This window comes from Vitis riparia, chromosome 11, assembly GCF_004353265.1.
Source record: "Vitis riparia cultivar Riparia Gloire de Montpellier isolate 1030 chromosome 11, EGFV_Vit.rip_1.0, whole genome shotgun sequence".
Classification (NCBI taxonomy): domain Eukaryota; kingdom Viridiplantae; phylum Streptophyta; class Magnoliopsida; order Vitales; family Vitaceae; genus Vitis; species Vitis riparia.
The window spans coordinates 16,096,604-16,121,738 of record NC_048441.1 but is presented as its reverse complement, the minus strand read 5'-3'; the positions used below and the strand labels follow the sequence as shown (position 1 = coordinate 16,121,738).

At 32.9% G+C, this 25,135-nt stretch overlaps 1 protein-coding gene across 4 annotated transcripts; it reads left to right on the top strand.

Moving 5' to 3' along the window:
- Nucleotides 1-3,693: 3,693 nt before the first annotated feature.
- On the top strand, nucleotides 3,694-24,923 carry LOC117925682. 4 transcript variants are annotated; one of them, XM_034844749.1, is made up of 15 exons: nucleotides 3,694-3,907; nucleotides 4,463-4,540; nucleotides 5,207-5,256; nucleotides 5,380-5,433; nucleotides 6,289-6,341; nucleotides 11,302-11,374; nucleotides 13,525-13,586; nucleotides 14,438-14,506; nucleotides 15,771-15,876; nucleotides 16,828-16,898; nucleotides 18,008-18,108; nucleotides 21,051-21,146; nucleotides 21,804-21,871; nucleotides 24,038-24,083; nucleotides 24,665-24,923. In XM_034844749.1, the coding sequence occupies exons 1-15, from the start codon at nucleotides 3,695-3,697 to the stop codon at nucleotides 24,743-24,745; spliced, it is 1,221 nt and encodes a 406-aa protein (XP_034700640.1). In that variant the 5' UTR covers nucleotide 3,694; the 3' UTR covers nucleotides 24,746-24,923. The 4 variants fall into 4 exon arrangements, 3 of the variants coding, with proteins under 3 accessions (XP_034700640.1, XP_034700641.1, XP_034700642.1); XM_034844750.1 differs by lacking the exon at nucleotides 24,665-24,923 and adding an exon at nucleotides 24,192-24,480; XR_004653011.1 differs by lacking the exons at nucleotides 24,038-24,083; nucleotides 24,665-24,923 and adding an exon at nucleotides 21,624-21,715.
- The last annotated feature ends 212 nt before the right edge of the window (nucleotides 24,924-25,135 follow it).

Sequence of the window (25,135 nt, the reverse complement as noted above, 5' to 3'; positions counted from 1 at the left end):
AGAGAGTGGAATGGGAGACTCCTTTGGACTGTTATACATTTATACACGCCCTTCGCAACGACGTCGTTGGAGTTTCCTTCATTCTCCGGAGTGACTTGTGTAAGCCATGCACCTGCCTAATAGGCCACGTGCCCCTTCGCAAAATTTGGTCTTCAACTTTTAGAAAACAGTTAAAAAAACATGAAAACAAAAATATAAATAAATAAAAAATTAGGAGGTGCGAAAATAATTTTGAAAATTAGTTTTTAAAAACAGTTTTTCTTATTTTTGTTCAATCAAAATTTATTTAAAAACATAAAATATTTTTAACCTATTTTTAATATTTTAAAAAAATTATATTATTTTTTTATAATCATTCTACATATTTATATAATTCTTTTTTAAAATACATCTCATAAAATATGTAAAAATAATATAAAACAATTAAAAGATGTTTTTTTAAAACATCATGTATTCTATTCTTAAAAATGAAAAATAGAAAACAATTTTTTGTTGTCAAATGTATTTTTGTGTTTTTTTTTTTTTAATAATAGAAAATTCCCAAATAGTATTAACTATCTTTAAAATTAAAATACTATTTGAAACTTAAATATGAAAAATAGTTGCTTAACTTATTATCTATAAAAGGTAATTATCTACTTATGTGAAATGCAAAAGTTAACAAAATATTTTTTATAATTTTTAATTGTTATCCAAAATATTTTATAGAAAATAATTGAAATACCTAAATTTTATTTTTAGAAATAATTTATTTTTGCATCAAATCCTCAAAAAAAGCATTTTTTTTTATCATAGATTTATCAAATATATTTTTTTGAGTTGTGACAGTATTTTCTAAATTAGCTTCCAAACAAAACTTTAATATTTGGCCTCAATCAAACAAATAACTGTTTTTTTACACCTAACAGGTTGTATGTTCTTTTTTCTGTTTAGTATTTATTTCTATTTCTATGGTTATTTACTTAAAATGGTCATTAGAAATTCAATTTTCCAATCTAACCCTTCATCATTTTTTAACCATATTTTGACAAAAATACTCACTTCTTTCTTGTAAAAATAGCCGTATCTCTTAAAACCTACATGTAAATATTTGAAATAGTTAAAGATATTTATGTCAAAAATTAGTTAATCTTCAAGCAAAACATGACAGAGATTAAATTCACAAATGACAAATATTTCATCTATTTTAACCAATTAATTCTTATTTTTATTGGTCATCTTCCTTCTTTTTTTTTCTTTTATCTAATCATTATATTTGAAAAAACAATCTCTATTAATTGAAAATTGAAAAAAAAAAAAAAACTTAGGATGACATTTTTGAGTGTGAAACACGAAAAAAGAATCGATGAGCGGTATCATTGTCCAATAAAATGTTATATTTGATGTTTTCAAAATATAGAGATATTATTCTAAGGTTGTGTTTGTTTGGTGGGATAGAATAAAATAAGACATGTATATCCCCATATATCATATTTTATTTTATTGGAATAGTATATTTTAAGATATTATTTTTAATGGTATATGATATCATTTGATATTGTATTAAATAAATCTGATATCTTAAGGTAGTAAATGCACTTATATATGTGATATTATACTATATTTAGGTTGTAAAATTAAAAATTAAAATAAAATTGAATTTATATTATTTTTTAGTATATGGTATTTGTTTTAAAAAAATTATATTGCATTTCAATATTTGTTATTAAAAAAAATGAAATTTCTCTTAGGGTTAATAATATTAATGATTAAAATATTTAAAATTTATGAATATATTTTTTTTATATTATATCATTCAATTTATAATTTATATAAATACATATAATACATATATTAGCTATGGCAGAACTAGAGACTTTTGCTAGGGGCATATCAGAAAAAATATTATATTATAGTCATGGTTCATAAATTGTAAGGCAATTAATGGTATTTTATATTATTATTAAATAATTAAATCATTTTAAATATTAATTATGAAAATGTATTAAATTCAAAAATCATGGTACTAGGAACACTTTAAAAAAGTTTTATATTTTTATATAAAATAAATAAATTATTAAGAATATTTAAAGGAAAATTTCAAAAAAAAATTAAAGATAGAAAGATAAATCAATATAAATTTTCAATAATTTTAATCATTTCATAGAAAAATCCTTAAAAATTATTTTAAATAATTATACAATTTATGTTATGGATACTTTAAAATAAAATAAGTGTGTCATTTCAGGTCTCAATGTTTTATAGTTTGATCTTATTTATTTATAACTTGATCTTATTTATTTATACCTTAGTCTTATTTTTTATACTTACATCCAAAAACAGAAATTAAGATTAAGATTAAAATTTTCATAGATGCCAGATTAATACCTTGATTTTTTTTTACTTTTTCAAATAACTAAATTTAAGATAGTTGAAAGTAATTTTTTTTAAAAAAAACTTATGTTTCGATGTTTCATACAATAAATCAGTAAAACATTAGTAGCTTAATGGTTAGATTTTAATAGACTAATATTAATATTATTACTTCCAAGTAAGAATATAAATAGTTAATAAGAACTAAATAAATATTATTTTTTATGATTTAGTTAAACCAACATAAAAAAAAAGTATAAAAAGGAGAAATATTGAATTAACAAGAAAAAGTAAGTATGAATAATATTAAATAAGATTTTTTTAAAAAAAAATTATTTTAATCTTAATATATTATTATTAATTAATGGTGAAATTTGTGTTTTTGGTAATGTCATTCAGTCACCATTATTATTATTTTTTTTTAAATTTAACCAAAAAAAAAATATTTTTTTGAATATGTAGTCACATTTTATGTTGGTTGGACTAATGAAAAAAATAACTTATTTTATTTTATTATCAATTAAATATGAAATAAGATATGGTATTATCTCTTATCATATCATCCGTGTTATATCAAATCAATAAAATATGATATAAGTAAAATTATTTCATGTATATGCTCACTTTCTTTTTCTATCTATTTGAATAGTGATTTTTTTAAGGACAAAAATGTATTTCGATGAAATAACCAAACTACCCTTAACAATGAATATACATTCATCTCTCATTAGTGTACATATTAAGCCCGAACTTCTACACAATGTTTAGCCTTCCAGGCTACAACGTAACGAGGTTTTTTTTTTTTTTTTTAAATCACATCTAAATTATTCTTAATTATTTTTAACTATTTTTACAACAAGTCTTTTTATTTATTTTTAATCAAATTTAACATTAAAAAAAAACTCATATTTGGTTGATTGAATATAAATAAGATAAAATAAGAGAAAAATAATATTTTCGAATCTATATTTGGTTGGTAATATGATGCGATAAGTTATATTGTTATTTATCTTATTTTATATTCAATTAAATATAAGATAAGATAAATGATATATTTATAGTTTTATTATTTATTTATTTTAAAAACAAAAAAATAAGTATCTCCTCTGTTTAAAAAATGATAATAATTTATTTCAAAATTTGCTCCGATAATTAATATATTGTTTTAATATTTTTATTAATATATAAAATTTTTAAAATTAAAAAAAATATATATAATTTTGATTTATTCAATCTTTTATGAATAAATAATTTCCTTCGTTTGGAATCAATCTCATCGTGGAGAAGTGTTTTGGACTGTACCAGGATTTTGGTCGTTTGAAGCAAACTAAACGGTCAAACAATGTATCTCAATCTCTTAAGATCATCACCATCGTCGCTTTATAAGAGCCGGTCTCGCATAGAATACTCCGCTCCCGTGCGGTTTCTTCCACCGTCATCGTCCAATCAGTGGCGTTCCTGCCGGATTTCCTGTCAGAAAATGTCATGCAAGTCAGAACCCGCGCCTCCCGTGCTCCAAACAGTCACCGTCACCATATCATATCCGGAGCTTATAGTACGTATCTTGATGGCCCTGTTTGGTTGCCGAGAAAACGGAGGAAAAGGCTTGGAAATGAAGTTTCGGGACTTTGATTTTTCGGATGTTTGGTTCCCTGGAGAATGGAGCACTCGACGTGAGTCTGTCAATGTGTTGTGCGATACTCAGTTGAGCTGTTCTTTCTTTATTGGGAACTGAACAAACGAGAATTGTGTGATATGAATTTTGTTTCCGTCACTCTTTTCTTTTTCCGATTCTCAGCAAGCAAATAGAGACAATTTTTACCTTTTTCGGAGGGACCCGACCAAAAGAAACGGAAAAGAAATTCACTTTCTTACTTCTTCTAATGTTTGGTTCCTGAGAAACTAAAAACCTCATCTCACTAAAGTGATTGTATAAGACTTAATTCAGTTGATTATTCTTTTTATTTCCTTAGGAAACAAACAATTGAAAATACGCGGTTTGATCTTTTCCATCTATTTTTCTTCTATGTTTCTTCCGTTTCTCCTGCTTGTTTGGAATACGTTAATTCTTCTGCTTGAATTTTATTTGTATTGAAATTGATTGAAATAGGACAAAAATGCTGATTTATCAATGAAGATTGAAGAAGGGTTCGGACCCAATGGATTGGGTATTCTGACAATAGCTGATGTAAGAATGTTTTACTAGTGATTCTTTAAGTTAATTCTCTCTCTTTCAGTATTTGATTTTTATCAAATCCGCAGGGTTTCATGCCTTGATTTTGTTCACGAGCTAATTACTAGGTTCTCATCGTGGTTAATGTTCAAATTTTTTATAGTTGATTCTTTTTTTCATATTCGCTATGTTAAAACTGTAAACATTCAATATGTCATATACATCTAGTTTGCTAGTAGTATGAAAAAATTTCACTCTCCATCCTCTAGTTATGAAATCTGCATGTTGATCCCCTTAATTCTTTCACTAGATAGCATCTACACTGGCCATGATAAGACTCTTCAAAATGTAAAGACATGAATACCCACCAGATGTTGTCTTGAGCTATTGTGAAGGTTTTTTTAACTATCTAAAATTTTAATAGGTTACATTTCTGCCTTTTTTTTTTCTTTTTTTTTTCTTTCTAAAACATGATTTGCCAAATGTCTCTATCTATGAATTGACAATTACTCCAAAAAAATGTTGCATTTTCTTTATATTTCTTCTAATTTTGTGTGTATTGTTTACTTTGATCTGTGAAATTTTAGTTGCCAGTGAGATTTTTAGGGCACTACTCACTTTATGCTTGATTTCAATTTCATCTTTACTGCCTTTTTGAGATTGTTCTTTTCTTCAATATAGGTACCTGGATTTTCTTTATTGCGTCAAAATCTCCTACGCCTTTCACCTAGGTAATAAGCTTATAAAAGAAATTTCTGTATTTATCCGGATCTCACATAGATCTAACATGAAGATAGAGGCTTAAAGTAATTCTTATGCTGTTGCTCATAGGATTGATCCTGCTCTTTTATCAGGTTAGCAAGCCTACCCGAGGAGGTGAAGAAGGAACTTGAAGATCCTAATAGCAGGTAATTTTTACTGTTCTCAATTCTCACTTATTCATACTTTCAAATTGATATTATGCTACCCATTGATCCATCATCCCTGGTTAAGAACCATTCTACGGCATTTAATTGCTTATATTTATTTATTTATTTTCCTTTGGGAGTACTTTTGAAAACTACAACTGTCATTTCTTTGCATCTGTTCTTCTTAAAGTCCTACCAATGCAACATTTTAGGAGATGTTCAGAATAATGTGCTTCTTCTTCTAGCTTGAGATATTGCAGATATGACATAAATGTAGTGTTAAATAGGTTCTTCTGAAGTTCCACTTGTCTTGTCTTATGATAAATATGGAAGGAGAAAATTATGTTTGAAGTTCCATTTTGGTGGCAAATCTTACTCAGAAATACGGAAAAATGAAAACTTTTTAAAATAACAGGAATCAGTATAAAAGAGAATGCATGGAAACTCCACTGAACTTTGAATAATACTGAAAGATAAGCCAAAAAGGTGATGCAGTTTGTTGATAATTTCTTAGCACCTTTATAAGGCCAATATAGGAGGAGTCAGTGAAGGTATCATGTGTCAGAAGGGCCCAAGGAAGGGAATTTTCTCTATGAAGTCTTTTTATAATGTTTTGGTTATTGGAGGTGAAAATGTTATCCCTCCAAGGAGATTTGGTGCAGCTTGATACTCTGAAAGACATCAAGTTTCTGATGACTTTTAGCTTAAATGATCACCTTCCATTGCTTATAGATATCCTATGGGAGACAGATATTTTTGTATATGCGGTTGTGATATCAGCTCTCACTTTTTAACATGCCCTTAATCACACAGTTACATCTAACTTTGCTTCTTTTTAACCGCTCTCATCTGTAGGTACAACTTTGGATGGAGTCATGGGAAAGAGAAGCTTGAATCTGGAAAACCTGGTAAGTATTTTTTTTAGGAACTCTATAAATGATTTATGATCTAACACAATCAAGCTTCCTCTTGTGGAACCTCCTGTGGCACATAGAACAATTATTTTCTAAGTCTTTTTATAGTTCATTAGTATATAAGAAAATATAAAAGATCATTTGAGAGAACCTCAAAAATGTATATGATGCATCTTCCCTCACCCAATCAATCACTCAATCAATGCCTCAATTTTATAATTAGCAAAATGATTTTTGCTTCCCAGTTTTGTTTTCAAAGCAATATTTTCAGTTATGAAAAAAATAAAAGGCCATTCAATAGTCGTTAGGGAGATGGCCATGGCCCTTACGGTTCTGTTGAGGTTGGTTGTTAATACATGTGTTAGATAGTGTATAGTTATTTAGGTTATTTACTTTTCCTTTTCCTTTTCTTTCCTTATTGTATTGTGGGTCCCACTAACATGTATATATATACCCAAGTCCAATGTGTATTATTAACAGTTTTTCAATAACAAAAATTAGGGATTCTCAATTTTCTCTCTTTTCACATAATATCAGAGCCTAGGGAGAAAAAAACCCTAATTATTTCCGGTTTATCCGTGAATGCATTCTGGGAAATCTTTCAGTGACCGTGTTTCATTCTGGTCACCTTTCTCATCTCGTAAAGCTTTCCGATCAATCGTATCGCAGTCAGAAAACTCTCACCGCCGTCAGAAAACCCTCACCGTCGGCGACTTTTCGACGACCTTTTCCGGCGAAGTCCTTTTCCGACACCGACCATACCATCAGGTGCGCAAGGAGGAGATCTTCAAGTTTTCTCAAAGCACCGGAGGGAGATTCTCAGCCATGTGCGTTTCTTCTCCGACGGCCTGAACCTCATGCGCCGGGGCGTGAGGGTGCGTGGAGCACTTTCCGGCCACGCGCTTTCACCTCCAGCCTCGCCTAACGCCGTCTAGCCACCCTCCATCTGTGCTTGTGCCATTCGAGCCCTGAAAGTGCATTTTTTGGGGGTTTTTTGTCTCCACCAGCCCTCTAAACAGCCTTTCTGGCGACCTTCGGTGACTTCTTCTCCACCCCGAGCCCTGCACGTGTCTTAGGAAGTGTTTTTCTACCCTTCTAGTAGTGTCACATTTGTTTTTCTTTACTATTTGGTCTCTCACAGTCACGGATCCTCGGTTTTTCTTCTTTCAGCCGCGATCTGAAGCCGTATTAGGGCTCTCTTCGATCCAAACATATTTCGTTCTCCAGATAAGTAGATATGGCTACTAAAAGTTTTACTTTTTCCTCTGTCATATCTGGATCTTCTATGATTACTTCGGAGAAATTGGTTAGCAGTAAAAATTATTTGTCCTGGTCTACCTCTGTGGAGTTTTGGTTTATGGGTCAAGGTTATGAGGATCACCTTGTTACGCAGGAGGCGGATATCCCTGAGGTTGACAGAATACAATGGAGGAAGATAGATGTACAGTTATGTAGTGTGTTATGGCAATCATTTGATTCTAAGATTCTGCTTCATCTTCGGGCCTACAAAACATGCTTTAAATTTTGGAATTAGGCGAAAGGGCTATACACGAATGATATCCAACGTTTTTATAAGGTGGCTTCTTCTATTCTCAATGTCAGATAACAAGACATGGATTTATCTACTTATATTGGCCAGATTGTCTCTCTTAAGGAGGAATTCTTGACCGTGATGCCTCTTACTACTGATGTTGGGGATCAACGAACACAGATTGACAAGTTCTTCATGGTTCTTACGCTTATTGGCCTCCTTCCAGATCTCGAGACCGTCCGCGATCAGATTCTTGGCAGTTTCTCCGTTCCATCCTTGGATGATGTGTTTGCTCGCCTCCTCCGTATCTCCTCCACTCAGACTTTGCCATCTGATAACACTTTAGATTCTTCTGTGTTAGTTTCTCAAACTAACTCTCGAGGAGGACGCAGTGGTAACCGAGGTAGAGGCCAACGTCCTCATTGCACCTATTGCAATAAACTTGGCCACACTCGTAATCGTTGTTATCAGTTACATGAGCGGCCTCCCCGCACTGCCCACCTGGCCCAGTCATCTGATCCTCAGTCGCCTCAGCCTCCCAGTTCCTCCACATCTTAGGGTATTTCTCTCACTGACGGTGAGTATGATGATTATCTCCGCTATTAGGCCACCAAGTCAGCTTCTGTTGCTTTTGTTGTCCAGGCTGGTAATGCTTCTGCTTGTCTTACCCACACATCTTCTCTTGGACCTTGGATTCTAGATTCTGGCGCTTGTGATCACATATCTGGTAATAAAGATCTTTTCTCTTTTATTACTACTACCTCTGCCTTACCTACTGTTACTTTAGCTAATGGTTCCCAAAATGCATCTTCTTGGGATATTTCAGACTTCAAAAGGGTTATCGTTGTTATTCCTCTGAGACTCATCGCTACTTTCTCTCCGCTGATGTCACTTTCTTTGAGGACTCACCGTTCTTCTCCACCTCTGAGTCTCTTCCTGTTTCTGAAGTCTTACCCCTTCCCATTATCTCCCTACCTGATGCAGTGCCTTCTCGCCTACTTCAGGTTTATCATCGCCGTCATCGTGTCGCTGTTCCTCCTTCTTTGGCCGAGGTACCTGTTGACTCACTTCCTATCCCTTCGGCTTCTCCTGCCCCGGCTCTGCTTCCTTCTGCTGACTTACCCATTGCTTTTCGGAAAGGTAATCGATCTACTCGTAATCCTCATCCCATTTACAATTTTTTGAGTTACCATCGATTATCTTCACCCTATTCTGCATTTGTTTCTGCTATATCTTCTGTTTCTTTTCCCAAGAGCACCCCTGAGGCTCTTTCCCATCCAGGCTGGTGACAGGCAATGGTAGATGAAATGACTGCTTTACACTCCAATGGCACTTGGGATCTTGTTGTTTTACCCTCTGGTAAATCTACAGTTGGTTGTCGTTGGGTCTACACAGTTAAGGTTGGCCCTAATGGTCAGGTTGATCGCCTTAAGGTCTGCTTAGTTGCTAAAGGCTATACTCAGGTTTATGGTTCTGATTATGGTGACACTTTCTCTCCTGTTGCCAAGATAGCTTCTGTTCTTCTATTGCTCTCAATGACTGCTATGCGTTCTTGGCCTCGTTATCAGTTAGATATTAAAAATGCTTTCCTTTATGGGGATCTTGCTGAGGAAGTTTATATGGAGTAACCACCTGGTTTTGTTGCTCAGGGGGAGTCTGGTTTAGTGTGCAGGTTATGTCGTTCTCTATATGGCTTGAAACAATCTTCTCAAGCATGGTTTAGCCGTTTTAGTTTTGTTGTTCAGGAGTTTGGCATGTTCCGTAGTACAGCAGACCATTCTGTTTTCTATCATCATAACTCTTCGGGGCAGTGTATTTATTTGGTAGTTTATGTGGATGACATCGTCATTACAGGCAGTGATTAGAATGGTATTCAGAAACTAAAGCAACACCTTTCCACCCACTTTCAGACTAAAGACTTGGGGAAACTCAAGTATTTCTTAGGGATTGAGATAACTCAATCCAGTTCCGGTGTGGTTCTTTCCCACTCAAGTATTTCTTAGGGATTGAGATAGCTCAATCTAGTTCCGGTGTGGTTCTTTCCCAAAGGAAGTATGCTTTAGACATCTTGGAAGAAACCGGTATGTTAGACTGTAAACCGGTAGACACTCCTATGGATCAAAATGTCAAACTTATACGAGGACAGAGGGAGCCTTTAGGAGATCCTGGGAGATATCGACGACTTGTAGGTAAACTTAACTACCTCACCATTACTCGTCCAAACATTTCTTTTCCTGTAAGTGTTGTTAGTCAATTCCTACAGTCACCATGTGATAGACATTAGGATGCTGTAATCCGCATTCTTCTATATATCAAAAGCACACCAGGCCAAGGTGTGTTGTATGAGAACAGAGGTCATACCCAGGTTGTTGGTTACACAGATGCAGATTGGGCTAGCTCACCCACAGATAGACGTTCCACTTCCGGGTATTGTGTTTTTATTGGAAGTAACCTAATATCCTGGAAGAGTAAGAAACAAGATGTAGTGGTCAGATCTAGTGCTGAAGCCGAGTATCGAGCTATGACTCTGGCAACATGTGAACTCATATGGCTGAAACATCTTCTTCGGGAGTTGAGATTTGGAAAGGATGAACAGATGAAGCTCATCTGTGACAACCAAGCCGCTTTGCATATTGCATCCAATCCAGTCTTCCATGAAAGGACCAAACACATTGAAGTTGATTGTCACTTCATTAGAGAGAAGATCGCATCAAGATGTGTGGCGACTAGTTTTGCCAATTCAAATGATCAACTAGCAGATATTTTTACTAAATCTCTCAGAGGTCCTAGAATTAAATACATTTGTAACAAGCTTGGTGCATATAACATATATGCTCCAGCTTGAGGGGGAGTGTTAGATAGTGTACAGTTATTTAGGTTATTTACTTTTCCTTTTCCTTTTCTTTCCTTATTGTATTGTGGGTCCCACTAATATGTATATATATACCCAAGTCCAATGTGTATTATTAACAGTTTTTTAATAACAAAAATTAGGGATTCTCCCTTTTCTCTCTTTTCATAACATGTATAAGATAGAACTCTCTGTTTTTTAATTTCTTCTAATGCTTTTGGTAAACCTACCCTTAGGTTTCCATCAGCCTTTCTAGCACCACCAGATTGACCGAACTGTCAAAAATGTAAAAGTTATGTTTATTTATGAAAGTAAAAGTTCAGAAAATTGCAATAACTCTCTAATGTACAAAAGCAAATGTTATTTCATTTATTCGTTATTAACTAAAATAAACTTGTTTGCAAGGTTATGACAAGAAACTAAGATAGTGAATATCTTTAGTATTTGCAAGGTCAAACTAAATACTTCAACTTTTTGAACAAGTTGTTGGGTTGACTCGTTTACTAATGGTTCAGGGTCCAATAAATATATATTCTTTATCTGTTGCTTTTGTCTTGCATTTTGTTGTGCAGATATGTTGAAAGGCTCTTTCTATGCAAATCCAATATTAGACATACCCACAACTGAGGCACCTCTTATCCAACGGTATAAGTGGCTATGAACATTTTTATTTATTGTGCTTTTAAATATTGCTCATTAATCCTAGACTGTGTATATGGCTAGGGAATCTGTGCTCTGTGAGGAAAGAAGCAACTTGATAATTCAATACAATTTTCCCCTTTCAAGATTAAAGAAAATTTGTAAATTGGCAGATGAACAATGTCTGAAAGAGTTTCTGATGCTAATCAACTGTGAAAACCATAATGTGACCCAAAACCTTAACCTGCTAGGTCATTGGCCAACAATATATATATCAAGCTGGCATAAACACTTTCTCCCATATGCAGTCTTCTCTTGCTTTGCATGTGGACCCATTAAATATACATGACCTCTTGAAAACCAAGGCTATGATACTATGTTGCACAAACAACATATATTAGGTTATGGCCTTAACAATCATTAATCTTCCTCAAAAACACATGTTTTGAGCATTTTTGCATTTATTCTGTTAATCAAGTATAAAATCCATTCTTTAAATTGTATAATTGACTGCATATTTTTTTGGATAATGTTTGTTTAGTTGAATGGAGACATGTACAGAAGCATCCATAGGTGCTCTTTTTCTTAGTGGTGCTGGTTTTCCATATATTGCAGGGTGTCAACTTGTTACTTAAGTAGACCAAGAAATAATATGTGACCATTCCAGTGTAAAAGGTGTATAGAAGCGTATGCCGAACTGGTTTATATCAATTGCTTTGCCTCTTGCTAAAGAAGTTTTGATGATTGTTAAAAGGATAAGGAGTTTATATTGTAACAAAAGGGTTGTAGATTCCTGTCAAATAGTATAGAATTAAGCATATGGATAGAGAGGGAGGAAGTCTTGGGTGACACATGCATCTTATGTGAAATTGAAGTTAGTTGATCCATGTCTTTGCTTGGCTGAGATTTTTCTTCGAAAGTTCAAAATATGTTTATGTTATTTGATCTGTGTCATGTGCATGTATATATTTTCCCAAACTTAATGAGGGTACTTTCGGGTGGGGAGTGGAGGAGGGAGAGGGAAGGAGTGCTGAGTGGAGCATCTCTCTAAATACAAGTTCTTTTAATTTTCATTACTATTGTGGATACTTGCAATTTATTTTATCAGGAATAGGTTAACTCATGGGTTTTGGAAAACTATCCACCTCCTTCTCTTACTTTTCCTTGTTTTCTTCTTTTTCCTTCTTCCACTTGGAAACTTAATAAACATTTTAGAACATAGATTGGGAGACTGTATGAGAAGACAGGATGCCCTATGATTTAATAGAAAATAGCACCCCAAAATAGATTTAAATGGAGTAGGACTGATGTAGCAAACCTAAGTAGTTGGTTAATGCTTTTTTGAGTTAAGATGATTAAGAAAATTATGAGTGTTGTGTTTTATATATATATATATATATATTACTTGATATTCCAAAATAATTTTTGGTACAGTTTCTCCAGTAGTCAATTAATTATTATTTTTGATATATTCTCATCATTATAACTATTAATGATACACATTCAAATATATATATTTGATTGACAATACTATGATATATTGCTCACAGAACTTCAATCTCTACATTACAGAGTTTTAAAAATTATGAGATATTTGCCTATCACAAAAATAACAATGAGCTATTGTGTTGTATTAGTTTTTGAAGGAGTGAATGAAGATGGTATCCAAAAATTGTATTTCACAAATCAAGAATGCTGATTTTCCTGCTTTTTTATGTATTTTCATGAAACATTGCCTGAAGTTGTTTTTAAGACAAGGAGGACACATGAGAAAGAGTATTGGAGAAAAAAACTGTTCCCTTGTAAGACCTTGGCCTAAATCCAGGATCCCAGCTATAGAACATGAATGTTTGGCTGAAATGGATGGTAAATCCTAGTTTATCACAATATAAATCACTGTGTTTCAATGAAATATCAGCTGAAATTGTTTTAAGACAAGGAGAAAAGGTGAGGAAGAGTAACAAAGAAATGTTCCCTTTTAGAGGACATGCATGTTTAGCCATAGATGAAAAAATGAGATGAAAATTCTTGTTGTTATTGAAATAAAAATGACACATAATTTTTTAAATGCCTTGAATAACAATTAACTGTCCTATTTTTTTATTTTTCTTTACTATTGCTTTTTTTTTTTTTTTTACCTCATGTTTGGTCTGTAGGTATCCATCATATTGTGGACCAAATATATGGCCAAAACATGCTTTGCCAGAACTTGAAGTGGGTATGTTCACATCCAATTCTTTTGTTCTCTCTGCTAGGATTTTATGATGCTCAACTTTTCAGCATATGTAGATGTTCTCTTTCCCGAAGTTTGTCTGACATTGTTCTCAAGAAACATATAGGATCTGTAGATATAATATGAGTGATAATACATGCCAAGGCTAAAGATATGATTCCCACTGGTGCATACATGTGAATGACCATATGAAGCATCTTGAATCATATGCTTTGTTGGTGTAATTAATTCGTATTATTATTTGGTTGAAGCTATTATCATATTGGTCCACAACATTTGCTGGTCTTTCTTTGTGGAACTTCTGATTATCAGTTATCTATTGATCTTTTATTGTTAACCAACTTACTTTTTCCTTGTGTTGATTTTAATTTTTAATATATGTATTCTCCGCATCATTTTTTCAAAACATATTCTTTGCTATTGTCTATTTCCTTGGAATTGATTTATTCTAAGTGATTTTGGTTCCAGACTTTGCTTCATACAAGTTATTTTTCCTTACATGTGCATGTTCGAAGAAAAGGAATGATGCCCCATAAGGGTCTGGACAGAAATTTTATGAACAATTATTAGAGGCAGTGAGCTCTTATTACAATGCAAAAAGAAGTTTATGCATGTCTAAGTGTTTCGAGTGCAAGTCTTCTGCTCTCTTGTTTTTCTTTTGTTACAAGCTTCTTCTCTGTAGTTTAAAAAAACTGTGGTGATTTTGTGTGCATTGATATTTTAGCAAATAATGATGGCTTGAGAGCAAGATCTACTAACTGAATGTAGTGACTGTCTTTTAAGGTTCTGATGCTTTGTGGATTATATGGTTACTAAAATTGATTATTGATATGTAGCTTTCAAAGCTCTTGGAAAGCTGATCCTGGATGTTGGGTCAATGGTGGCATATCACTGTGATCAATATGGTAAATTCTCCATATCTTGGGTTTTGAATTTCTCACAGCAACACCAAAAGTGAACTATCATTGTGTAAGCTATCTGTTTTCACATATTTTGTTAGAACAGTTGATTGTTTGCACAAACTTTTTAAGGACTTCTTTAATACATATTATTTTAGTCACGTTCCATATGAATATATTTAGAGGACTTCAGAGAAAACTAATTTGAAAAGAGTTCAATCTGCATTGACGAGGAAGAGTGTGGACTGGAAATTTAATGAGCTTTATTTTTTGAGCTTATTTCTCAGTTGTTTAATTAAGTCACATCTATATTTATATCCACTATATTTTAAGTTACCTTGGACTGAGTGGTGAGCCTTTCTCATCCTTACTGGTTTGAGAATCGGAAGGAAGAGACAATATGAGGAAAAAACAATGAGTATGACTAAAAAAGAATGGAAAAGGTGATCCATATGTTTGAAGATGACTGTGAAGCTTGAAAAGTAATTCGAGGACATATGATAATGTTGAAATGGATGGGAAAGTTTATGGAGAACCTTGATGGCTATGAAATTTCATTTAAATATTAGGAAAGATTTCCAAATCTCTGTTTCAAAAATTCCAAAAACATTTCCTGTGCCTTTTTAAGAAGCATTAAACTGTTTTCCTGGGAAATTGATGCTTCATGTCCTGTAATTTTGATGGAGGTTTCTCGTCAGTTTTTGAACAGGATTCATGGGAAACAGCTCTCTATGAAGATGGGTGTTTTCAATATTTATGTTCTCATCTATAAGGGAGACATGAATACTTTAAACCTTAAGTGACAAAAAAATAACCTCTCTAAACATCAATTTCTTTCTATATATTTTTGACAGAAGTTGTCCACCAGTTCTGAATGGTGTTTTTGGGAAATGAGTTTCCCTCTTGAAAGTTGAGCTTTCAGATCATTTTCTTGTCTACAAGGGAGAGATAATGCTTCAAGCCTCAAATCTGACAAAAATTAACTTTTACTCATTACCTGGAATTTCCCAAATAAGTTGTAATATATTTACGGGGCCATGCCAAGCTTGAATTGGTGTCTAGAAGATTTATCTGCATTGGGCTCAGATGTTTTGATTCAGGGCCCTTTCATGCTCAGGCCTAAACACGCATGTTACGGGCATTGCTAGGCTCTGTGTAAGCTCTAAAAATTGTCAAATGCATCCTGCTTTTCTGTAACTATGTCATGTTTGTATTTTGCCTTGCTGTTCTCTTAAGTGACCCTCAAAAAATTTTATGAGTGCTTGAGCAGTATCCAGATTGATGAAAATTAAAGAGGATGAAGGCCTAGAGCAGATACTTCTTCGCTCTCGGTGCCACAAAGGGCGTTTGCTTTATTATTTTCCAGCAGAGAAGAGGTGATTATGTTTCTTATCACACACTTTTGTGGCTGAATAATACTATTGTAGAGCCCTTGGTGTTTCTTCACTCATCATGTTCTTGCAGGTCTGTTATATTTTGATCAATATGTGGCTACATTTATGTTTTCTTTGGTGAATTATATTTTAGTCATAGTGCTGGGAAATACAAGATAAAGGAATTTTCAAGTTCACATGATTGAATTGTTTGTTGCTGGCACATTCAAAGTTCTAAGTTAGAAGCTTACCTAAGGAATTTCTTACATGACATTGCTAAATTTTAAAATTGCCAAAAATTTTAAATCAGGAATGGAGACTTTTAATATTGTAGCTCTATGAAAATATTAGACTAGATTCTATAGAATTTAAGAACATAAGATGATGCAGCAGGTATCATGGAAGATATCTAAGATTATTTTTTTAATTGGAAGACATCATTTCAAGACAGTAAAGAGCTAAAAGATGACACATGAGAAAGACAATTTCATCATCAAATGTTTTCCTTTAACTTGTTAGCCACTTTGGCTACCTCTACTACCTCTTACCTCTGTAGCTCCCTAGCTTCTTTGTTGTTGCTTTTGCTTGTTCCTATCTCTATAGTTTGCTAGCTTCTTTTAGGAGCATTTTAGTTAACTCGATTTTGGGGTGTGTGGATGGTTAAGAGAGAAATGTTGATTAGGAGGTCTAATGACTAAGAGTGACTTTGTATTTTATTTTCCTTGTGTTTTTTTTCTGTAATTCCAATTTAATAGGGCAGTGACTATCTGTTTGGTAATATAATAGAAATTTCAGCAGAATTCAAGTGTGGATTTTCTTCTGTGTTGAAGGTTTAGAAAAGAATTGCTTGATAAGCATAGACTAAACTCGTTTGTGTCCTTGAATAGTACAGTACTTGGTTTGAGGACTCCAATTCTGACCAGTTAACAAATATAATAGAATTTTTTCTTGCAGTAATTGCAGCAAGGATGGTGATTCTATGTCATCTTGGTGTGGATGGCATACAGACCATGGTTCCCTTACAGGTGATCAATTCTTCCAGACATCCTACTATATTGTTAATTTCTAGCTAGAGCTCAATGATCATTTGAGCCATTCCTGTTATCTGGTTCGTTGATATGCTATTATTTTAAACACACTATCCTCTAGCTTCCCTGTATGCTAACAACTAAAATGAAAGAGATTTGCAAATATCCATTATATTGCAATCTTAAAATTCAGTGGCCATGTGTGTGCCTGATCACTTCTTTCCTCTTCATGAATGAATTCAAAAGTGTGTCTGCTTGCTTGTCTGTGCAAGTTCTATGAGTTGAAATTAATGTAAACTCTAGGTGCATTTGAAAACCCATGGAAAAGGAAATTACTTATTCTTTCTTGGTTTATAGCATCTATGTGTGTGTGTATTAAGTTCTATTTAAAACAACTGTAATGATATTATTTCCATGGTGACTAAATGCTCCCTAATCAATGCAAAGAATCTGGCACCTACTACATCAAAAGTTTGTTTAATACTTTCAATTGGAATAATAGCCTCTATGCATAAAAACAGTTTTATTGTGTTGTCCATTAATTTTATTTAGTTTTGCACGAATTCAAAAGGAAAATTAAAATTAGGTAATTGTATCATGTTAAGAGCAAAAAGGGTTCATGAGATGTGTTTGGCGAAGAATGGTTAAGGAGGTGAGAGAGCTCCTTATATGAATTGCATAATGAAAATGAAGTAGGAAAATGATTTTTAGACAACTTACTAATTCTTTGAAGTTTAGAAATCATGTGTATATTTGAAAAAACAGAGACCAGAAACAAACAAAGTTCTAAAAAAGTAAAAAAAATAGAAAAGTTCTGTGGACTAACACTAAATTTCTTGGAAGGGGAGGATGATGCAGCATAGTTTACTAAGTTGTTTAGCAATATTTAAATATTAAGAATATTTCAAATGAACATAAATGACATTTTTAGCTCTCTCTCTCTCTCTCTCTCTCCCCCTTTCTATATATATGTAATTACAAATAAATGAATTCCATGGACATTGTAACTTGGATTCTGTTGGTTGAGAAACATTTTTTGTCTTCTTAGAATCTTTGTAGTTGTAAGTCTTTCTCACATTGTCCGTTTAATTTCTGTTTGAATGTAGGTCTGACATGTGGCATGTTTATGAGAGATGCTGTAGAAATACCTTGCCCTGATAGTGCTGCTGGTCTTTATATTAAAACCCGAACTGATCAAATAGTTAAAGTACACATTCTTGTTCTTAAATTCACAGTAATTCTAGGATTTACTGGCAGTTATATTATCTCAATGATGACTGACATTCATAATTGTTTACTCCAAAATATAAAACTATGCATCACACATATAACTTATTCAGAGACTGCTGTCTTACCTTTTACTCACCACATGTCAATGTTTGTGACGTATCACACCTTTGAATGGGGATCTATTGATAGTGCCAAAATAAATGAAATCTTGGTGCTGGGATTTGTGTTTCTTGGGCAAGTTGGGGGGTGCATGAAGGAAAGTCTCAGCGAAAGTTTTCAGTAAATATTCAACTAAACTCTCCTATATATTAATAGTAAAAAATGTCAGAAAGGAAACCTATGTACTGAACAAGCATGAGAAGGTTGTGGGGCCATATTCTGCCTTTTAAGGGGACTTTTGGAAAAGTGTTTAGAGTCATATGTAGATTTTTGTTTGCTCTAGGATTTTTTGTGACAAATGTGTTGATATACAATGAAACAATCAGCCAAAAGGAAAAATAAATTCCATTACAATAAGAAAGGTAAAGCATATTTTGAAAAAAACATGCATTGTTTCAAGTATTGATATTTCAAGTAGCGTTTAGGTCTTTCTTTCTTTCTTTCTTTTTTTAAAAATTAGTTTCATCACTTATTAGATTAGTGAATAACATGTGTTAAAAACTTGCGATACACGGTACAATACATTTTTTATGGAAATTGATATGTATTGCAATCCGTTTCTTATTTTAAAGTGTATCTTACGATATGTGATATTATGATACAATGATACATATATTTTTAACTATTTTTCTATAATTTTTTTTAAAAAATAAAATTATTTTTTTTGTTAAAAGGAATTTATTATATTAATTGTTTAAAATATACTAAATGATTAAAAAATAGATATAGGTAAAATAATCTTATATAAAAAGCTACATTCTTATTGTCAAGTGTAATATTAGAAGTCAAGTAAGTTTATTTTTACAATAAATATTAGAGAATTTTTATTTGAATGGTTTGAATGTTGACAATGAAAATGATGGTGAGCAATGAATAAAATTTTTTACCTAATATATTAACTTTTTTTTTGGTAGAAAGAAATGATGACAAATTAAAAAGTTAGAACTTTGAAGATAACACATAAAGACATATATATATATATGCCTAGTTAGAACAACACAATAAGTGTCTATATCAATTAACAAGACAAGAAGTGCATATGCCTAGTTAGAATTTGGAACTAAAAATTTAAAAAGATTATTTTTTTGGATTATGTGATGAATCTATATATTAAAGTCATATTTTGTTAATGTGAACTTGTCAAAACTTCAACATTCAATGTTTTCATGTGATATGATATAGTTTAACTCTTTAGATCCTACTATCTTCCATAAAATTGGTTATTATTACTCTGTATTTCATGCTTTCAATAGATTTACACACATATACATATTTTATTTATTTATTTTATACTATGTAAAAAAATTTACGATACATGATACATTACGGTACACAATATAGAAAAATAGAAAAACAATACACGATACGTTTACGAGTTAACAACTATGGTTATAACTAAATGGAGTCTTTGGCAGTTGATGCTTAACATCCCTACCTGAGCAATGATAGTTTTTCTTTAAAATTAATAGTATTGTCTAATTATCTTTAAGTAATTGGTGAAAAAAGGATGACCTAGTAATGGGCCTTTACTGAACACAAATATCACTGAGAATCAAATCTTATAGTTAAAATATTGAAAAGCATGTGGTCTCCCTAGGTTTTTGGTTCACTGGACTGGACAAGAAGCAGCTTATTAAACAGGGATCAACAGATTGATCCTGTCTTATTGGGTCTCTTCTCAACTTCGTACATAATCTTTAGGGAATGTTCCCCAAGTTAATGGAGAGAATACTTCTAAAGCCTGAAGGCACAAGTTAATGATAAGAGAGAAAAAAGGATAATTAAACAGGAAACAGTAAATAAATTGCCAATTTTTTTCTCTTCCTCCTTTTATATTTTTTGCAATGGAAAGGGCAACACATTTCTAAAGCAGGTAAAATAAATAATCAGAAAGTAAGAATCTCTGGCAAGTCCTATTTCTGCTTTATGTAATAGTAGTAGGTTTCTGGGTCTAAGTGACCAGGAAATCCAATGACGGTAACAAGGAAAATAATATTTACTGTGATGCAATTTTCACAAATTAATATCAATCAACTTACCTCCTATTTCATATAGTTCCTCTGTTGATTCTGTGACTGAAGTTGTCTGAGCTTCCTCTACAATTATTAAAGATAATAATAATAATAATAATAGTTAAAAGAAACAAAAAACAAAAAGGGAAGATTGAGATAATGCACTATTGTAAAACATATAAGCATTTGTTAGTGATAAGTTGGAGCACAGTAGATAAGTTAATTAGACAACACATGTAGAGCAAGGGTGTTATTTGGTTGTCTCTATGCATTTGCAATAGGAAAATACGAGGACTGCCTCTCCACCTAACCTCTATCAACCTGTACATCTAATATTTGAATGTAACCCTGTATGACTCCACGAAATAGATGTAGACATAAAAAGAGACTGTGATGCCATATTCCTTCTGTTAATGATGTCTCTGGCTTTTGGAGCTATGCTAAGGGTCCATACTTGGGGCATTTCTGTAGTATCATAATATCCCTTTCCTGTAGCCTCATTTCAGTTCCACCCAGTCATAAATATAGAATGTGTTACAAAAAGTTTAACAAGAAGATTGCTGATGGGGTTTTGGTTCACAAGGTTTGGTCATTTGAATTCCCCTAATAACAAATTTTGATGTGCTCTTTTATGTTGATAACTTGAAAAAGCATTGCTTCATTTAAGTGGTATACGAAGTACCTCAGTACTTTAGATGGATGGATATAGTTTTCCATATATTACCCTGGATGCTGTTTTGTTCATCAGGTTGTCTTTGGAGAAGATGAAATAGCATATCAAATTGGTGAGACGGCTGAAATACTGTCCAGAGGTTATCTTTGTGCAACACCACATTGCGTTCGGGTACTTTCTGATAATCCTTTTGTCTATCCATCTAAAGCTTTGGCACAACCTTCAGGGCATAAGCCTAGTTTTCAGATTTGCATTATGATGGTATCTAGTGCGACCAGAGCATTGTTGTGCATATGTTATCGTATTGACCTAATGTAGATAGATTAAGCTTACTGAGACACCTTCCAAGGGAAAAAAAATTGGGTGGCATGCACCATTATTAAGTTTATCTACAACAAATTGTTTTTGATTGTTACCAAAGTAATGCACATACACCAATACAAGTGTGAAGCACACTGCCTCTGGTTTTGTCCTGACCTTGTCCAATCACCATTAACACAGCACCACATTAAAAGGTATGGAGGAGGACCAGCTGTATTTTCATAGAAAGGAATTGGTGTATTTTGTAATTCATCCCATTTTGCTTCTGTAGCAAAATGGTGGATGTGCCCTTTCATACCTTGATGTTGCCTCTCCAATTGGTGACAGGAAAACTGGGGTGGAGCTGAGCAAGCTGTTGGTTGCTCATGAACACCTAAGATCTAGTACTCCTCTCTATGGCCAGGGCCTGTCCATATTAAGTTAATAGTTTCGCTTTCTTTCTTGTTTTCAGTTTCTGTAGTCATGTCATTCAAGAAATTATATCTTTATGGTCTGCTCATTGGTTAGGCACCTAAGGGAGAGGAGGCTTCTGGTGTTGAACGATCAACATTTGCATTATTCATGCAGCCTGACTGGTATGTGGGTTTTAATATGTAGTTGGCTGTTTCAGACATGCTTTCTTTTTTATTAAGGGTATTCCCAGTGCTGTTTTGGTTGCTTTGATAGCATTTATACATGTTTAACCATCCTCTCTTCATGGTCAACTGAATACACTTAACAATATTGTTACCCTTTCTTAATTGGAACAATTTCATTATCAACATCAGCTTCTCTGATCATGCCTGGTCCATTGTAACCTTATTGTGACTTGCCCCTGAATGTAATACAGCCACAGAAAACATGAAATTGATTATAAAACATCAGTGGCAACTGGCAAGGTGAGGGTATAAATCCACCATTGTTCTATTGAAACTTTAAAATTATTTTTACAAGAAACGAAATGAATCTTTGTTTGGAACAAATTCTATACTTTTTCTAGAATGAAGAATGATGGTCCCATTTAGACTCTCTTTCTTGTATATGAACTATTCTTGTCAACAAAAGGAAAATAGCAAGAGATTGGTTACCAGTGATAAATAGTTGTACAGGTTGTATAACCACATGAATTGCACCACTCAGAAATGATGGCTTTAAGAAAAGTTTTCCACTAAAATTATAGAAATGGAATTAATTTCCCCAGATATAATTGGTTTTTCTTTCTTGTGGAAGGTCATAGTCAATCTGTTGGTTATTTGGGTATGAATTTGACTGATAATATGAATATGTTCATTCCTTTTTACTGATAATCGCCTCATTCTAGGACTTTGTTACTTATCGTTTTTCTTATTTTACTTTTTGAAACAAATGGAGTCAAATGAAGTTATCTTGTTATAGTTCGGTGTTCTTTCCTTTCTTCCCACATCTCATACACACACACATGCACTCCTAAATCTAAGGAGTATTATTGCTAAAGAATTTCAACGGTAACTGGCAGTTTACTGCTTGTCCTGAAACTTCTCACTTGTTCTTTGAAATTTTTTTCTAAAGTGATCTCGAAAATTCTGCTGAAAAAATGTGGAATCTTCTTGATGTAGAAATATATTCATCCACCGTTTCATTGTCTCTTTGCATCCCAAAGAAATAAACCTGTAAGGAGAGGTAGCTTGATGCGGAGAAGGTTTTGGAATCCATATTTTGTCAAGCTTTGGAGGAATCTCATACAGTTTCTCATTTTGCTGTTATCATTTCTTGATTATTTCTCCTCTTAGTTTCTGAGGATTGGTATTGAATCTTCATGAAGTAGAATTCACTTGTCTTTTGCAAATTGGGGATGGATATCCTAGCGGAGCAGTGTGATTATTGCTACTGTGGATCTACTCCTGATTGCATCAATTTCAAAACCTGTATTTCCTTAAAGCTATGTTTGGTTCCTGAAAATTTCAAGGGAAAATGCAAGGGAAAAAAGTAGAGAGGAAAAGTACAAGGAAAGAAAAAGTAAAGAAAAATAAAAAATAGATTTAGAGTCAATAAACTATTTTTATATACTATTTCAAATGTATTTTACTTATTTTAATTCTTCAATATAAAGATGAAATAATTTGAAAATGCATAAGTTTTTATTTAATTTTTATTATATTTTATTTTCTTTGATATTTTTCATAATACAATCAAACATGAGAAAATCATTTTCCTTAATGTTTTTTTTCATTCTTTTATAGTTTATGGGAACCAAACATAATCTAAGGCTATGTTTGGGTCCTGAAAACTTTGAGGAGAAGCAAATAAAAGGAAAAATGTTGAGAAGGATTATAAAATGTTTCTCTTGTTTGGTTGTTGATGAAAAAGTTGAGAGAAAGAATTAAATTCTTGAATAATGCACTTTCCTCAAACTTTCCCCACATTTTCTAAGAAAAATTAGGGCGGAAATTTTTTATTTATTTTCTCATCTCTTTTCTTTAGTATATTTTTCTTTACCCCCTTTTTTTTTTTTATAATATCCAAATATAAGAAAATTATTTTCCTTAACAGTTTTTTCCCTTGCCTTGGTACCATCTAAGAACCAAACATAGCATAAAGGAATTTGACACTTTTATGAAGCCATTTGGACCTAGTTTGGAGCTATAGCAATAGCCCCTTTTTATATTTTTCCTTATGCTTGGTTTGCTTGTTATCACCTGTGAATGAGTGGAAAACCTGAATTTAAATTTGACTGAAATATGTGTAATGCTGGTTTAAATTTTCTGCATTCCTCGTTTTTGTAGGGATGAAAAGCTTAATTTTCCTGAGGAGGTGCATATTCATCAAGAGGTATGTATTCTGCACCCTAAAGCCCTTATTGGTGTGCACTATTACAGCACTCACAATGCAAAAACCAATAGTGGCATTTGCCACCTGACCATCACCAAACTTTTCCAGATTCTAGCTTTGGCATGACATTTTTTACTCACTGAAGACTGCATAGTGAAGAAAAAAAATGATGGGAAAGGATTCCGTGAACCAGATTCAAGATGTTTCTATGACTTTACAAGGCTCATTCATGTTATAAACGTTTTTTTTTCTCCTCATCCCAAAATCACCAGGAGTGCTTTTCTAAAGCAGAATGGATTATCTTGTGAATTTCGCCTGTTTAACTTGATTAAGTTATTAGTACCAGTAGAGAAAGCTCGATAAATACCACCCAGATGAGTTTCAGATGATTTTCAGATAACCTGGCAGACTGAATTTGCCTTTGTCAAACTCTCTTCCTATATTACACGTTATTGTTGTATTGAAGCAATAGTATCAAAGCGCTTCGTTCACTTTGGTTTTTTGATTTCTAGTTGCGCTAAAAGTGCCACTTATGAATGTCATGCTACTAAATCGAAATTTGTTTGTTATTTTTTTTTCAGTTGATCCCATCAAACTGTGCCTTAACTTTTGGAGAGTATTCTGAGAAGCTCCTTGACAAATATTACCACCTGAAAAATTGAGGGCCCGTCTTTCTGTCTGAACATTGCCTATTGTTAAAAAGTGTCCTCCCTAATGCTAGGGAGAAATAAATAACAATTCAAATGATATGATGTAAAACAATTTCATTTGCATAATTGACTTTTAGTTGGCAGTAGTCATCTCCCTTTTCTTCATATTATATGTTTCTTATTGATTCCATGATTTCACAAAGCATATCAAGATAATCCAGTTTCAGACTGGCTTAAACCCTTTGAGGGTCGCCCAATCTTGAACCCAATGATGAAACATCGCATTGGACCAATCTATTAAGGTTTATTACTACTCTCTTCTTTGAGAAGATCAGCATACATCATCCTTCTACATGAGCGCCATATTGTTTAGTGTCCTTTGCAGGCAGGTAGTGGAACCAG

What these genes read in the sequence shown, in the direction of transcription:
- LOC117925682 (XM_034844749.1), top strand. Translation starts at nt 3,695, where the DNA reads ATGTATCTCAATCTCTTAAGATCATCACCATCGTCGCTTTATAAGAGC. An exon ending in GAGGCACCTCTTATCCAACG is followed by an intron (nt 11,375 to 13,524) that starts GTATAAGTGGCT and finishes TTTGGTCTGTAG; the next exon opens with GTATCCATCATATTGTGGAC. An exon ending in TTTGCCAGAACTTGAAGTGG is followed by an intron (nt 13,587 to 14,437) that starts GTATGTTCACAT and finishes ATTGATATGTAG; the next exon opens with CTTTCAAAGCTCTTGGAAAG.